Below are 13,458 nucleotides of genomic sequence, written 5' to 3' on the forward strand. Positions count from 1 at the left end.
CCTCCTCCTCCTCCTCCTCCTCCTCCTCCTCCTCTTCTTGCAGAGTTGTAAAGTTAATGTAAAACTTACATTGAAAAGAAATTACATCGCTTATATATTCATAAAACTTAACTGCGCTTCACATGCTGTTAGATGACATGATTTAGTATTCAGATTAAAATAATTCCAACTGCCTTGTTTTATGTGGTGATTACTTTACTGGCTAAAGAAAATCTTAATGGAACAAAAGCCTTGAAACGCAATGGATTACTTGTTCACTGTAAGGTTTTCTGTATATAAAAGTGTATTTATTTCTTTTTTTTCTTAACTTGAACACATGTGGTGGGCAATGATCTCCATGAGCATACACTTCTTATTTTCCTGCATATTGTTTTTGAAGTTAAACCCTACTTCGATGCTCTTTTGGAGAATTTTCTATGAAAAGAAGTCTCAAAAGACTCAATTTTTGTTATTTTTGGTTCTTGAGATATTATGTCACTGTATTTTTCCAAAGTTGACTAAAGTTTAATATTTAATCAAGGAAAAATAAACAAATTTTGAAAACTGCATAACAAAAACCCTGTTACGAAGAAATTGCTGCAGGATAAGCACTCAAGCCGATAACACATTCTATGATGAAATAAAGAAAAGAAAGTGAATATGCTGATGTAATACTAGAGCCCTGCATTTGTCTTGTTCCTTTACTTGAGAGTTATCAGTGTGATCTTAAATGTCATTCTAATTTTCTATTTTTATGCGTGCAATGTCCATTTATATATTCCACTTAGAGGTTCAATTGAAGAGGGTTGATCCGGGTTCTTTATATCCACTCACCCCACTAAGTCGTCAACCCAACTGGGGCTCTCCTCAATAGGTAATTATATCTCCATAGCAGTTGAGTTCTTGTTTAAAAATAGTTAATGATAGAAAATTTATTACTATATTATATAGTGCTTTTGGCCTATGTATGTATATACTTTGTATTATTATACTTCGATAATCATAGATCGGAGTAAGAATTATAGTTCATTATTTTTGGAAACATTTTCTAATGCATCCGCAACATAATCAATATTATTTTGATTAATACCACTTAATGATAATCTTCCATCCATAGTTAAATAAATGGAATATTTTTCCTTTAATTTCATAACTTGATTCTCATTAAATCTAGTGAAATAAACATCCCATGATTAGTTCATTATTAATCAAGTCATTCCAATTCAATCTTTCATAAAGCATCAATCTAACTTGATTTAATCTATCAACCATAAATTTAACATCTTTAATCCATCTCAGTTTCAAATCCGGTTCAGACAATATAATATTTGCAATCTTAGAACCATACCCTGGTGGTGAAGAATACATACCTCTAACAATCCGTTTCAATTGAGAGTTAATCTTATCTTTCATAACGGATTCAGGAGAACCTTCTTCCTGCCCCGGAGGTAAAACAATACTTAAAGATCCAACTCTTTCACCATAAAGTCCCATATTCTTAGCAAAAGATTGACATAAGAATAATCCATTTTTCCAACCTTTAGGATATCGAGATTCATCAAGACATAATTTTAATAATTGACAATCTTGGAACAAATTTCCTGTTTCAAGACCTTGATATGCCATATCGATTATAGGGATCATTTTCAATTCATGTATTATATCTATTATTTCTTCCCACTGTTTCAATGTTGGGTCTACACCAGTTGGGTTATGACACGATGCGTGTAATAGGATGGATCTTGGCATAGTGGATTTAGATGAATGAGTGGATCGAAGGTATTGTTTCCATTTATTTATTGATAATTTGCCCGTGATTGGATCATAATATGGGTAATGATTGATATTATTTTTGAAACCATTTTTTTGGAGGATGTTTGAATGGTTTGCCCAGGAATAATTTGGTATTATGATTTCATTTGATAAGAATTTTGTAATGAAAGTGGAAGCTATAGAGATGGCACCTGTACCACTTAATGTTTGAATGAATGATATTCTATTGTCTTCAATTAGGGTTGGTTTATTTATAGAGTCATTGAATAGGAAGTTAGTTACATTGGTTTCGAAATCTTTACAACCTGTTATTGGTAGATATGATAAATTATTATATTTTGAGTTGGAATGATTTTTATTTAGTAGATTTTGAGCTTGACGTACCGAGGGGAAGGGAGTTACTTTACCAAAGGCATCTTTGTAAATTCCTACTGTTAGGTTAACCTTTTTATTGTTTTGGTCATGATTGAATTCAGATGTTAAACCTAATATCTTATCAGCGGGAGCCAATGGGATGTTCTTGATCAATGAAGAGAAATACCTGATATTTCTTAGCGTCAGTAAGGAACTTGATGAGATTGGTGATGATGACGAGGATGATGATGATAGTGAACGTATCATCGAAGGGCGGTACTGTATGCTATTGCTGTATTTGAGTTTTTGAAAAAGTCTTGTCAAAAAAGGGTTGTGTCTTTATGTAGCCTAAATGAAATGTGATGAACTAGAAAAAGAGTTAAGTTTATCGTATATATCAAGTCCTTTAGACTATTGAAAAAATTGGGGATAGAATGTAGAAAAAAAGATGATGACTTGTTTTACTTGGAGAAAGATACTTGTTGATTAACAAAGGGAAGCGATTAGGTAAGCGAAAGAAGTTGATGATACTTTGGTTGGCTTCAAGTTGTTCTTTAAATATAGTCGAGTACGTACAAGTTATAGAGATGTGTTGCGTATGTGATGTTTTATGACAATGTTGTCGTCTTCATCGTCGACATCATTCCCTCTTTGCCTCATCCACTCACTCATTGATTCACAGAGCAACCTAAGATATATTCCTGTTGAAGCCACGGAGTTTCCTTTGCCAAGTTCCTTTTCTTCTCTTCTCTTCTCTTGTCTTGTCTTCCCTTTAAGGTCACACGTTTTTTCTCGTTTGGCGGCGCACTTTGCAGAGTGCACTTTGCACTTTCTGCACTGTTTGTGGACTCTCCATTCCATTCTCTCTTTCTCTTGGAAGACTTTTGTGTGAGCAATTTTCGTATTTGTTTTTGTAAGGGGCGTTTTCTGTTCAGTTGTGTGGTCTTTTAATTAATAGCTTGGCCTGGAGTGGTCACTGGTCAGACGCTTAGAATAGCGGTAACGCTGCCTTGCCCGTTTTGAGAAGTGGCAGGTGACTTTATTATATGAAGGAGGGAGCGACAAAACGTAAACCCAAATATAAACCAAATGGAGGGTTGGCCGAGTGGTCTAAGGCGGCAGACTTAAGATCTGTTGGACGGTTGTCCGCGCGAGTTCGAACCTCGCATCCTTCATTATTTTTGTCAACCTTTTCCCCCCAGTGGTGAGATGGGCGGCTAAACACAACACAATACCATTTCAGTATATATACATAAATACCTACCGTATGTAGTTTTGACGTTCAACGTTATTTTATTTTATTTAATTATTATTTACTCTGTTCGTAAGTTTTTTTCTTTCATTATTTGATACATTTCTTGGAGAACCCCTTAGTCTTCCATGAATATTCAGTAATGGTCCCATAAATTCCAATCAAAACAGCAATACCACTACATCCAACTCCAACAGCACCAGCAATATGAATACCTTTCAAAAATGCTTTTTTATCATGTGGATCACTCATACAACTTTCACATTGGTATTGAATGATAGTTTGAGCAATTGGTGGACCAATGGCTGTACCATAATTTAGTACTGACCCGACAAGCGCAGCACATATACCTTGAATCTCTGGTGGGATCCCATTCGTTAACAATAATGTGGCACTTGGGAATGATATATCTAACCCAATTGATATACTTATTATGGAAAAGAATTGATATGTCCAATATGATGAATCTAATTTACAAGTTAATAACAAAATGTGAGATAAAAGGAATGAACTTGCTCCAGCTAATAATCTGATTTGAACGGGGACTCTCTTGACAATTAATAGGATCGAGAATGTGGCTGAAATTATCCCTGCAACAGATAAAGGGATGAATTTCACTGAACCTAATATCGGTGAGTTATCTTTCACCTCTGTAAATAGTTTCCATGTATAAAATAACCATTGAGTAAATGAAATGTATGAAAAAAATACCACTAATAAGGCTTTAATTGTACCTGGATGAATTTGTCTGATTGGTATTATCGGATTATTAAAATAATATTCCCATATGATCATTGCAATAAATGATACTAACGAGAATAGTAATGTTAGATAAACATGGATTGTCTTGAATTTATACATTGTTGCCTGATCCCACGAAACACCAAATAAAATTAATGCACTAATCCCCAAAATGACACCAAGAAAATCGAAATTTTTCCAATTTTTTAAAGAGTTGGGATTTGAATCTAATTTTTCCACTGGGATTGGTACTACAACGTAAAAATAACTTAAGATACTTAAGAGTGTGGTGACGATGGACATGGACCAATAATTCCAAGGCCATGTGGCCAATTGTGTGAAAATTGCAGAAAATATACCACCAATGACAATTCCTAAAGGTGCACATGCACCATATAATGAGAATGCAATTGATTTACTTGTACAAATAATATCGCTGTCATCAGCAATAGAACTATCACCGTCGTTATCATCATCTGATGATAAATTTTTTTCTATATCATGAGATGGAGACGGAGCTGAAGTTGTAGGGGACTTCGACTGGGACTGCGATGGCGATGGTTCTGGTACCGTATAATATTGATTTAATAAGATTAATGCACTGGGAAACAAAAGAGCACCTCCTATACCTTGGCAACCCCTACAAATATATAAAAAGATCATATTCTTGGGGACATACGAAGCGAACCCAGTAATTAAAGTCCATAGAGAGAACCAAACGTACCCTGAGATGAATATTATTCTTGGATTTAAAATATCACATAATTTCCCTGCTAGTATTATGAAAGCTCCACATGTCATGGCGAAGGATGCATTGACCCAACCTAGTTGTAATGTTGATGTAGGTGGTATTTTAAACCATACGGAAAGTGAATCCATTTGTAAGATTGCCTGAGAGGCGGAAGCTAATGTGATGAATTGACTTGAGCAAATGAGGAATATGAATATTATATCATTTAAATATGAATTTGTTGGCGATTGTAATTTCTGTAATCTTATCAATGAGGAATGTGTCACTTTATGTGATTGTTGATCTTGAACAGTCTCAGTTACTGTAGGAATATTATAGGTATTTGATGATGTGGAAGATGAGTTTGAATTTGAGTTTGAAGTTGTTTCCCAAGTTGAAGTCGACGAAACAATGGGATTATGTAAAGATTTCATGTAAATTTTTAGTTCCTTCTTGAGTTGTTTGATCGTATACCTTTTTTCATACCAGTATTGTTTGGAATGAGGGATCCCTGTTCCTAGTAAAAATCCAATGCACTGAGGAGTTGGAGGAGGAAGATCTCTAGTTTCTTATACAATAAAAAAGATATAACCTATCTGAAAGAAACCTTTAATTAGAAGTTAGCAAAATTTATTATAGAAGCTGTGGTTGATTGTTTATTGATAGAAAGCTAACAACCTATCTGTTGATCCTTGTTCCCTAACCGTTAAAAGATACCCCTCATCATCCTCATCATCACCTTTATAACTATTATTATGTAAAAATTACGTTAACGTGTACGTACCTACTATCCGTGCGGCGCAGGTGATCTCTCGAGTATCGGCCCTCCCTCCCCGCGTATAATAAATTTAATTATATATCCTTTAATCCTTTAAATGACACCACGGAGAAAGCGAGAGAGAAAGAGAGAATTTGATTTGCCTGCTTTTTCGTTGGTGTTTTGTTGATTATCTTTAATAGCGTTCTGATAGTAATTTTCGTACTGGTGTCCTGCATAGCTTAGAACTATATATGCCAATATGATCCTCTACTCTCTGGCCTTGTTCTCTAGAGGTGCTGTGCTGTGCTGTGCTGTCATAACACCTTATATATATATATATAAAATATACATGCATATACACGGTAATGGATGGAGACATCAAAAAGAAAAGAATCTGCAAATACCCTAAGAATAAACACATCCTTGCTGAAAGTATTTTCTGGTTCCAGGACATTTGTCTTATTATTATGCAACTTATTTAACTGTAACTTACTACGCAGCCTCATCGATTAAACTATTGACAGAGACAGGACCAAAATACAGCTAACAACCTAGCCACGTCTATGCATATTTGCTCCGTAATCTTGAACGACTAGCCTTTGTGATAATGTAATCTCTAAAGAGCAGTCTGTAATCGTCTACTCCTAGTACCTATGATGCCAACGAAAGTTTGTTGAATTTTTCCTTTTGGATTTAACATTGGTAGGGCTTCATCCCATTCAGTACTAACCGAAAACGAATATTCCAGAATGTAGCATATTCTGGACATTTTATTTCCATTAATATTTCTCTCGTAGTTCTAATAACATATCATTTAGACCTTGCATTAGAATCTCGTCTGGTTTGTCGTTTATTATCTTTCCGCCTAGATTATCCTCTGATAATTGTTTCACTTCATCACATTCGGATTGTAATTCATTCAGTAATGCTTCAAGTTCATCTTCTAATTGTTTATTAATATCATTCAATTTACTCAATCTCTTATTAAGTTCTGATATTGTTTTGTTCCTTTGGCTATATAAATTTAGAGATATAAGTTCCTCCGGTTTTAAATCCTCGAGAAGAATTTTGTGATTATTATCATCATCATTATTTTTTGTATGTCTCTCATCCTGATTATCATGCATTTGCTTTTGCAATGACTCTCTAGCTTCAAGAATCAAGTCATCCAACTCATCCAATTTCACCTTAACATTCCTTTCCTTCAAGATATCATCAAATTCTCGCTTACATAATCCTCTCCAAAATTCAATGACTTGCCTTTGACAATTAATCAAATTAGAAACACCTTCTTCAGTCTGAGAATACTCTGGGAAACATGAACTTAATTTATCCCATCTTTCTAATTTAGTCAATGATTGATTTAAAGCCTTATTGAAAACTTGATTCAATCGAATATATCGTATCTTTTGTGATCCTGTCATGTGCACTTTTCCTTTCGTTATTCGTTTCCATTCATTAATATGAATCGAGTCTTTCCATACAGTATACAGATCATGCATTTAAAACCCGATCTATTATTACATACAATACTATTCCACATACATACAAGCGAGCGTGCGCATATAGATTTTTTTTCATATTAAATTTTTCAAAAATACAAAAAAGTGAAAACTATCTCATCTCAGCTCATCTCATCTCATTTTAAGTATACTGTTCACTCATCCATCTATTCATTCATATAAGCTTGTATATTTACCAGTTTAAGAAAAACACACCCACACAGGTACGATTATAGAATGAGCAAAGAAGAAAGCGATATTGATGATTTCAATTCATCCGACGATGAAGACGCTAACATTAACCATACGGTATTAATTTCATCCAAGAAGAAGACATCTATCACGTCTACTACTGCTACTATTACTGGTGATGTCTTTACTAAGGAAGATGAATCTGACTTCGAGGATGAATCCCAAGATGGTGATGATGAGGAAGTAGAACTTGTTCAAAAAGATGCAGAAGCCGCTACGGCTACGGCGGATGAAGTACCGATAGAGGAAGATACAATAGATAAAGAAGAAGAAGAAGAAGATAACGACGTGGAGAAGAGAACAGTGGAGGAAAAACGTAAATCTTTGAAGGAACGTCTATCTAAATTGAAAAACAACAAGAAATTAAACCATAAGACTGGTGTTGTATATCTGTCGAAAATCCCACCGTATATGAAACCTGCCAAGATGAGACAAATTCTGTCAAGGTTTGGTGAAATTGATAGATTATTCCTTAAGAAGGAAAATGATCAAAAATATACAAGAAGAATTAAAGGAGGTGGTAATAAGAAGACCATGTATGAAGAAGGTTGGGCAGAATTTATAAGGAAAAGAGACGCGAAATTATGTGCCGAGACGTTGAATGGGAATATTATTGGTGGTAAGAAGGGAACTTTTTATCATGATGATATTTTGAATGTGAAATATTTACCTGGTTTCAAATGGGCTGATTTGACTGAACAAATCGCTAGAGAAAATGATGTTAGACAAGCTAAATTGGAATTAGAAATATCACAAGCTAACAAGTTGAATGCGGAATATATTAGAAATGTGGAACAATCTAAGATGTTGAATAATATCGAGAAATCTAAGAAGAGACAAGGCAAAGATATTGAATCCTCGACCAATAATAATAATAACAGTAACATTAGAGAATTCAAACAACGTAGGGTCAATACCAACAGAGCTGACGCGCCTGAATCGCATAAACAAGGGAGTGGTAATAATGGCTCTGTTTCCAAGAAAGATATTGGAAGTATTCTAAACAACCTACTGTAGATTATCATGTACTATTTAAAAGCAGAAATATGATAGAATATAATATAAATATAAATATAAATATAATAAGTGACGCAAAAAAGGCCCAAGTGCAATAAATCAAGATATGTGGTTAAATGCTACCCGCGGTCTCTATACGGATCATCGTTTGATACGACTGGTTAAAAGAAATTGATGTACTCTGTTTCCTATTTGTTTCCAATCCTGTTTCCATTTCCTTTTCCGTGTCTGTTCAGTAAAGAATTTGAGAAATGAAATAAAAATGTGAAGAGATGAGATGAGATGAGATGCGCTTTAGGCAAAAAGTGAAAAATTTTATTATTATTTATTATACATGGTGAAGAATATACTGGATACTGAAAGGATGATTAAGGTGAACTTTACTACGTATCTCGTCATTATTGTATTTACTCACATCCCACAGAACAACATATAAATAAGATCCACAGATATAAATCACTATGGGTACCGGTAAGAAGGAAAAGCAAAGAAGAGTCCGTCAAAATGACACCAGGGACGGTAACCTACGAGTGAAAGGTGAAAATTTCTACAGGGATGCCAAAAAGGTTCAATTCTTAAACATGTACAAAGATGGTAAATCCATCCGTAATAAGAGGGGTGACTTGATCCGTGCAGCTCCTTTACAAGATGCAACTATCCCAGACGCTAAAGTACAACCTGACCGTCGTTGGTTTGGGAATTCTCGTGTCATTTCTCAAGATGCTTTACAACATTTTAGATCTGCTCTTGGTGAAACTTCAAAGGACACCTACCAAGTCCTATTGAAAAGAAACAAATTACCCATGTCATTATTGGAAGAAAAGGATAGTAGTGATTCTCCTCAGGCCAAAATTTTAGAAACGGAAACTTATACTCAAGCATTTGGACCTAAATCACAAAGAAAAAAACCAAGAATCGCAGCATCAAGTTTGAATGATATCGTACAAAGTGCCGAAAATGATTCAAAGAAATATGAAGAAAAAGTGGAACTGGATACTACTTTAGGGCTTATGGCTGGTACTCTTGACGATGAAGTCAATGGATGGTCTCAAGTAGCTAAGGAACATATTTTCAGTAAGGGTCAATCCAAACGTATTTGGAATGAATTATATAAAGTTATTGATTCATCAGATGTGGTGATTCATGTCTTAGATGCAAGAGATCCAATGGGGACTCGTCGTAAATCAGTGGAAGAATATATGACCAAAGAAACTCCACATAAACATTTGATTTATGTCTTAAATAAATGTGATTTGGTACCCACTTGGGTTGCTGCAGCTTGGGTTAAACATTTATCAAAGGAACGTCCAACTTTAGCCTTCCATGCATCTATTACCAATTCTTTCGGTAAGGGTTCTTTAATTCAATTATTACGTCAATTTTCTCAATTACATAGTGATAGAAAACAAATTTCTGTTGGGTTCATTGGCTATCCAAACACGGGTAAATCCTCTATTATTAACACATTAAGGAAAAAGAAGGTTTGTCAAGTGGCTCCAATCCCAGGTGAAACTAAAGTTTGGCAATATATCACTTTAATGAAAAGAATCTTCTTGATTGATTGTCCAGGTATTGTACCACCTTCAACAAAGGATAGTGAAGAAGATATTTTATTTAGAGGTGTAGTTAGAGTGGAACATGTCTCGAATCCAGAACAATTTATCCCAGGTGTTTTAAAACGTTGTCAAGTTAAACATTTAGAAAGAACTTATGAAATCTCAGGTTGGAAAGATGCAACTGAGTTCATCGAGATGTTAGCAAGAAAACAAGGTAGACTGCTGAAAGGTGGTGAACCAGATGAGTCTGGTGTTTCGAAACAAATTTTGAATGATTTCAATAGAGGTAAGATCCCATGGTTCGTTATTCCTCCAGAAAAGGAAACTAAAGAAGAAGAAGACGACGACAAAAAGAAGTCTGGTGTGAAGAGAAAAGCGGAAGACACTGCTGAAGACATCAAAGAAGGCCAAGAAAAGAATCAAGAAGAAGACGAAGAACAAGAACAACAGTCGGGAAAGAAAGAAATAGAGATAACTGAAACCAAGAGAGTGAAAACTGCATGAAATGTGAGCTCAATCGAACTATAAAAAAATATGTTACTATTCCCCCTGAAAATACAAAACAATTTTTATCTTTTTCTATAGTAAAAAAACCATATAATTTTTATATATGTAAAAGGATTTGTATACTAGTCAATCAACCAATCAATCAAGCGATCAATCAATGCAAGGATTATCACTTCTTTATCAAAGAAGCAGATTTCTGTGTCTTAAAAAACATAGTAGTCTTCCTCGCCCTAAGCTAAAATGTCAAACTAAGCTAACTTTATAAAAACTAAACATCATGAAATTTCAACTAAGAACAAAAAACGTGGAATCTAAAACACTTTGCTGGAAACAACAACGTGAGTCAAACAAGATAACCCACTCTATTTGCAAGTCATACCTGCCCTATACATATCTATATATACCGCCAGAAGTAAAGATGCAATCATTAAATGCACAACCACATATGATGTTTATGGGAGACCGTTCTTTTCCAGGCGCTGGTGATCAGCAACAGGTTCAACAACAACCGGGACAAGGACAAGCTCAGGGACTTCCACAAATGTTTTCTTCTCAACTGAATAACCAACCTCATTTAGCCTCACAACAACAACAGCAACAACAACAGCAGCATCAAACACAGTCTGGTATGACTCTACAAGAATTACAAAAAAAGCAAGATAATTTGATGAATACCTATATGGCAAAACAAAAATTGGATGCATTACTGAGTCAACAATCTCATAGTCAAGGTCAAGCCCAACCATCCCAAATATTTAACAATAACACAAATGCAAACATGTTGGCCAATTCACTGACGACTTCAGCTCCACCAGGATTGAATGTCTTCCAACCTCAACAACAACAACCTCAGCAACAACAGCAGGGACAACAACAGCAGCAGCCTGGTATGATGAGACCTATAGCATCTCAGCTGTTAAAGCAACAGCAGCACCACCAGCAACAGCAACAACAACAACCGCAAACACAACAACAACTACCCCCACTAATGTTGCCGCCACCAAACCATCTTTTTATTCGTGAAGTTTGGTCTAATAACTTACATAGTGAATTCGTTATGATCAGAAAATTAATTAAACAATACAATTACGTATCAATCAGTACCGAGTTTGTTGGAACCATGGCAAGACCTATTGGTAATTTCCGTTCAAAGACAGATTATCATTATCAAACAATGAGATCCAATGTTGATCTTTTAAATCCAATTCAATTAGGTATTTCATTGAGTGATTCTCAAGGGAATAAACCTGATAATGGTCCCTCTACATGGCAATTCAATTTCCAATTTAATATTTCTAATGAAATGATGTCTAATGAATCTATTGAACTGTTAAGAAAGTCAGGTATAAATTTTGAAAATCATGAGAAAAATGGGGTGGAATTAATGGAGTTTGCTCAATTAATTATTGATTCTGGTCTCTTACTGGATTCTAACGTTACATGGATTACTTATCATACAGCCTACGACCTAGGATTTTTGATTAATATTTTAATGAATGATTCAATGCCAAATAATAAAGAAGATTTTGAATGGTGGGTCAATAAATATATGCCAAACGTTTATGATCTAAATTTGATCCATAAGATAATTAAAGATTTTACTCAACAACCTCCGGGATTACCTGGCTTATTGAATCCTAATGACAACTCCAATAATACTAATAATCTTTCCGGTAATGCTGGATTGAATGCGTTGGGTGTACCACCACCTCCACCTCCTCCACCAGGCGTCAATATCACCGACTCTACGGCTAATAATAATAATAATAATAATAATAATAATAATCCATCCCAGCATCATCAGTATACTTTAACATCTTTAGCCGATGAGTTAGGTATTCCAAGATTCCCAGTGTTTACGACAACAGCTGGACAAAGTTTATTAATGCTATTATCTTTTTGTCATTTAAGCAAATTATCGATGCATAGATTCCCCGACGGTACTGATTTTGTCAAATATAAAAATGTTATTTATGGTATCAATGGTATGATCGATAATTGATATTCATCATTCTATTATTGTATTTTTCATCATACCTGTATATTTCATTCCACAAGTAATATTTTGAAACTATATATATATATATATGTATATATACATATATATATACATACATACATACAAACATACATATATAACGCTATTATTGTATATATATATATATACCGTCATATACACTATTCAAATTGTCTCTACATTTAATATATATACAGTAATTAAAGATCGATTTGACTTTATAGCTGGTGAAACGAAATTGCTCGCATAGGCAAATGTCACTGTATCTTTCGCTTGCAAAGAAAGGGAAGAGTGTCTACTGTCTTCATTGGCAAGAAAAAAGTTGGAAAATCCCTACTGTAAACTTATGAACATACATAGATTAGTTACTCTATCAAGCATATAGCAGAGCTCATCCAGGTGGACTGCATATCATTATCATGCATAGGACTATGCGATCTAATCAGAAGCTCCCAGATTAAATCTCTGAACGAAGTCCGTACGGATTCCTTCTTTTTAAATCCTGCTGTTGTTGCCTACAGGTATCAAAGAGACCAGCTCTGATGAGAGCCAAAGTTATACCCACAACTATGCTATAGGAATGGCTGAGTGGTATATGATCTTCTCTATATGCTTGCTTTTAGAAATGAAATCAGCACCTTAAAGTACTAATTCAAACTCCAAACCTATGAACATATTTGGCAGAGTGTTACCATCTTCTGCAATACAGAGTGTACTCGATACAACTAATTGTCACTCACCGTCAGTTTTGAGCTCCTGAGAGTAAACCTATAGAAAATCCTAAGATCCTAAGATTTTTGTAAGGAAAGGCTAAGGGCCAGAAAGAAATGACCCACAAAAGTCATAACACTAATTGTTGCTGCTTTTCGTAATTTCTGATAGTTCAGCTAAGCATCATTCAGAAAGTATTACTTTCATAGCAAAAGTTACGTATTTTTTGTGCTTTCCAATTAAATAGCTCAACCTTTATGGAATGTAATTACGTATTCAATACTTGAAGACGATTTGTTTCTAATCC

General features: G+C 34.6%; 6 protein-coding genes and 1 non-coding gene across 7 annotated transcripts; 4 read left to right on the forward strand and 3 right to left on the reverse strand.

Annotated features, from left to right (window-relative positions):
• Positions 1–1,149: 1,149 nt before the first annotated feature.
• NDAI0K02720 (uncharacterized protein) lies at positions 1,150–2,373 on the reverse strand (the record flags this gene model as incomplete). Its single annotated transcript, XM_003672658.1, has 1 exon — positions 1,150–2,373. One exon carries the CDS (start codon positions 2,371–2,373, stop codon positions 1,150–1,152), a length of 1,224 nt encoding a protein of 407 aa, XP_003672706.1.
• An 824-nt stretch (positions 2,374–3,197) lies between these two features.
• On the forward strand, positions 3,198–3,281 carry NDAI0Ktrna3L. The gene has a single exon. It is a non-coding gene; the product is annotated as a tRNA-Leu (tRNA).
• Positions 3,282–3,448: 167 nt separating this feature from the next.
• On the reverse strand, positions 3,449–5,263 carry NDAI0K02730 (uncharacterized protein; the record flags this gene model as incomplete). The annotated part of the gene is made up of 1 exon (XM_003672659.1): positions 3,449–5,263. The coding sequence occupies one exon, from the start codon at positions 5,261–5,263 to the stop codon at positions 3,449–3,451; it is 1,815 nt and encodes a 604-aa protein (XP_003672707.1).
• A 1,105-nt stretch (positions 5,264–6,368) lies between these two features.
• Positions 6,369–7,091, reverse strand: NNF1 (MIND complex subunit NNF1; the record flags this gene model as incomplete). Its single annotated transcript, XM_003672660.1, has 1 exon — positions 6,369–7,091. One exon carries the CDS (start codon positions 7,089–7,091, stop codon positions 6,369–6,371), a length of 723 nt encoding a protein of 240 aa, XP_003672708.1.
• A 237-nt stretch (positions 7,092–7,328) lies between these two features.
• ESF2 (RNA-binding ATPase activator ESF2) lies at positions 7,329–8,360 on the forward strand (the record flags this gene model as incomplete). Its single annotated transcript, XM_003672661.1, has 1 exon — positions 7,329–8,360. One exon carries the CDS (start codon positions 7,329–7,331, stop codon positions 8,358–8,360), a length of 1,032 nt encoding a protein of 343 aa, XP_003672709.1.
• Positions 8,361–8,821: 461 nt separating this feature from the next.
• Positions 8,822–10,420, forward strand: NOG2 (putative GTPase NOG2; the record flags this gene model as incomplete). The annotated part of the gene is made up of 1 exon (XM_003672662.1): positions 8,822–10,420. One exon carries the CDS (start codon positions 8,822–8,824, stop codon positions 10,418–10,420), a length of 1,599 nt encoding a protein of 532 aa, XP_003672710.1.
• Positions 10,421–10,700: 280 nt separating this feature from the next.
• POP2 (CCR4-NOT core DEDD family RNase subunit POP2) lies at positions 10,701–12,425 on the forward strand (the record flags this gene model as incomplete). Its single annotated transcript, XM_003672663.1, has 1 exon — positions 10,701–12,425. The coding sequence occupies one exon, from the start codon at positions 10,701–10,703 to the stop codon at positions 12,423–12,425; it is 1,725 nt and encodes a 574-aa protein (XP_003672711.1).
• Between the last annotated feature and the right edge of the window lie 1,033 nt (positions 12,426–13,458).

This window comes from Naumovozyma dairenensis, chromosome 11 (genome assembly GCF_000227115.2).
Source record: "Naumovozyma dairenensis CBS 421 chromosome 11, complete genome".
NCBI classification, from domain to species: domain Eukaryota; kingdom Fungi; phylum Ascomycota; class Saccharomycetes; order Saccharomycetales; family Saccharomycetaceae; genus Naumovozyma; species Naumovozyma dairenensis.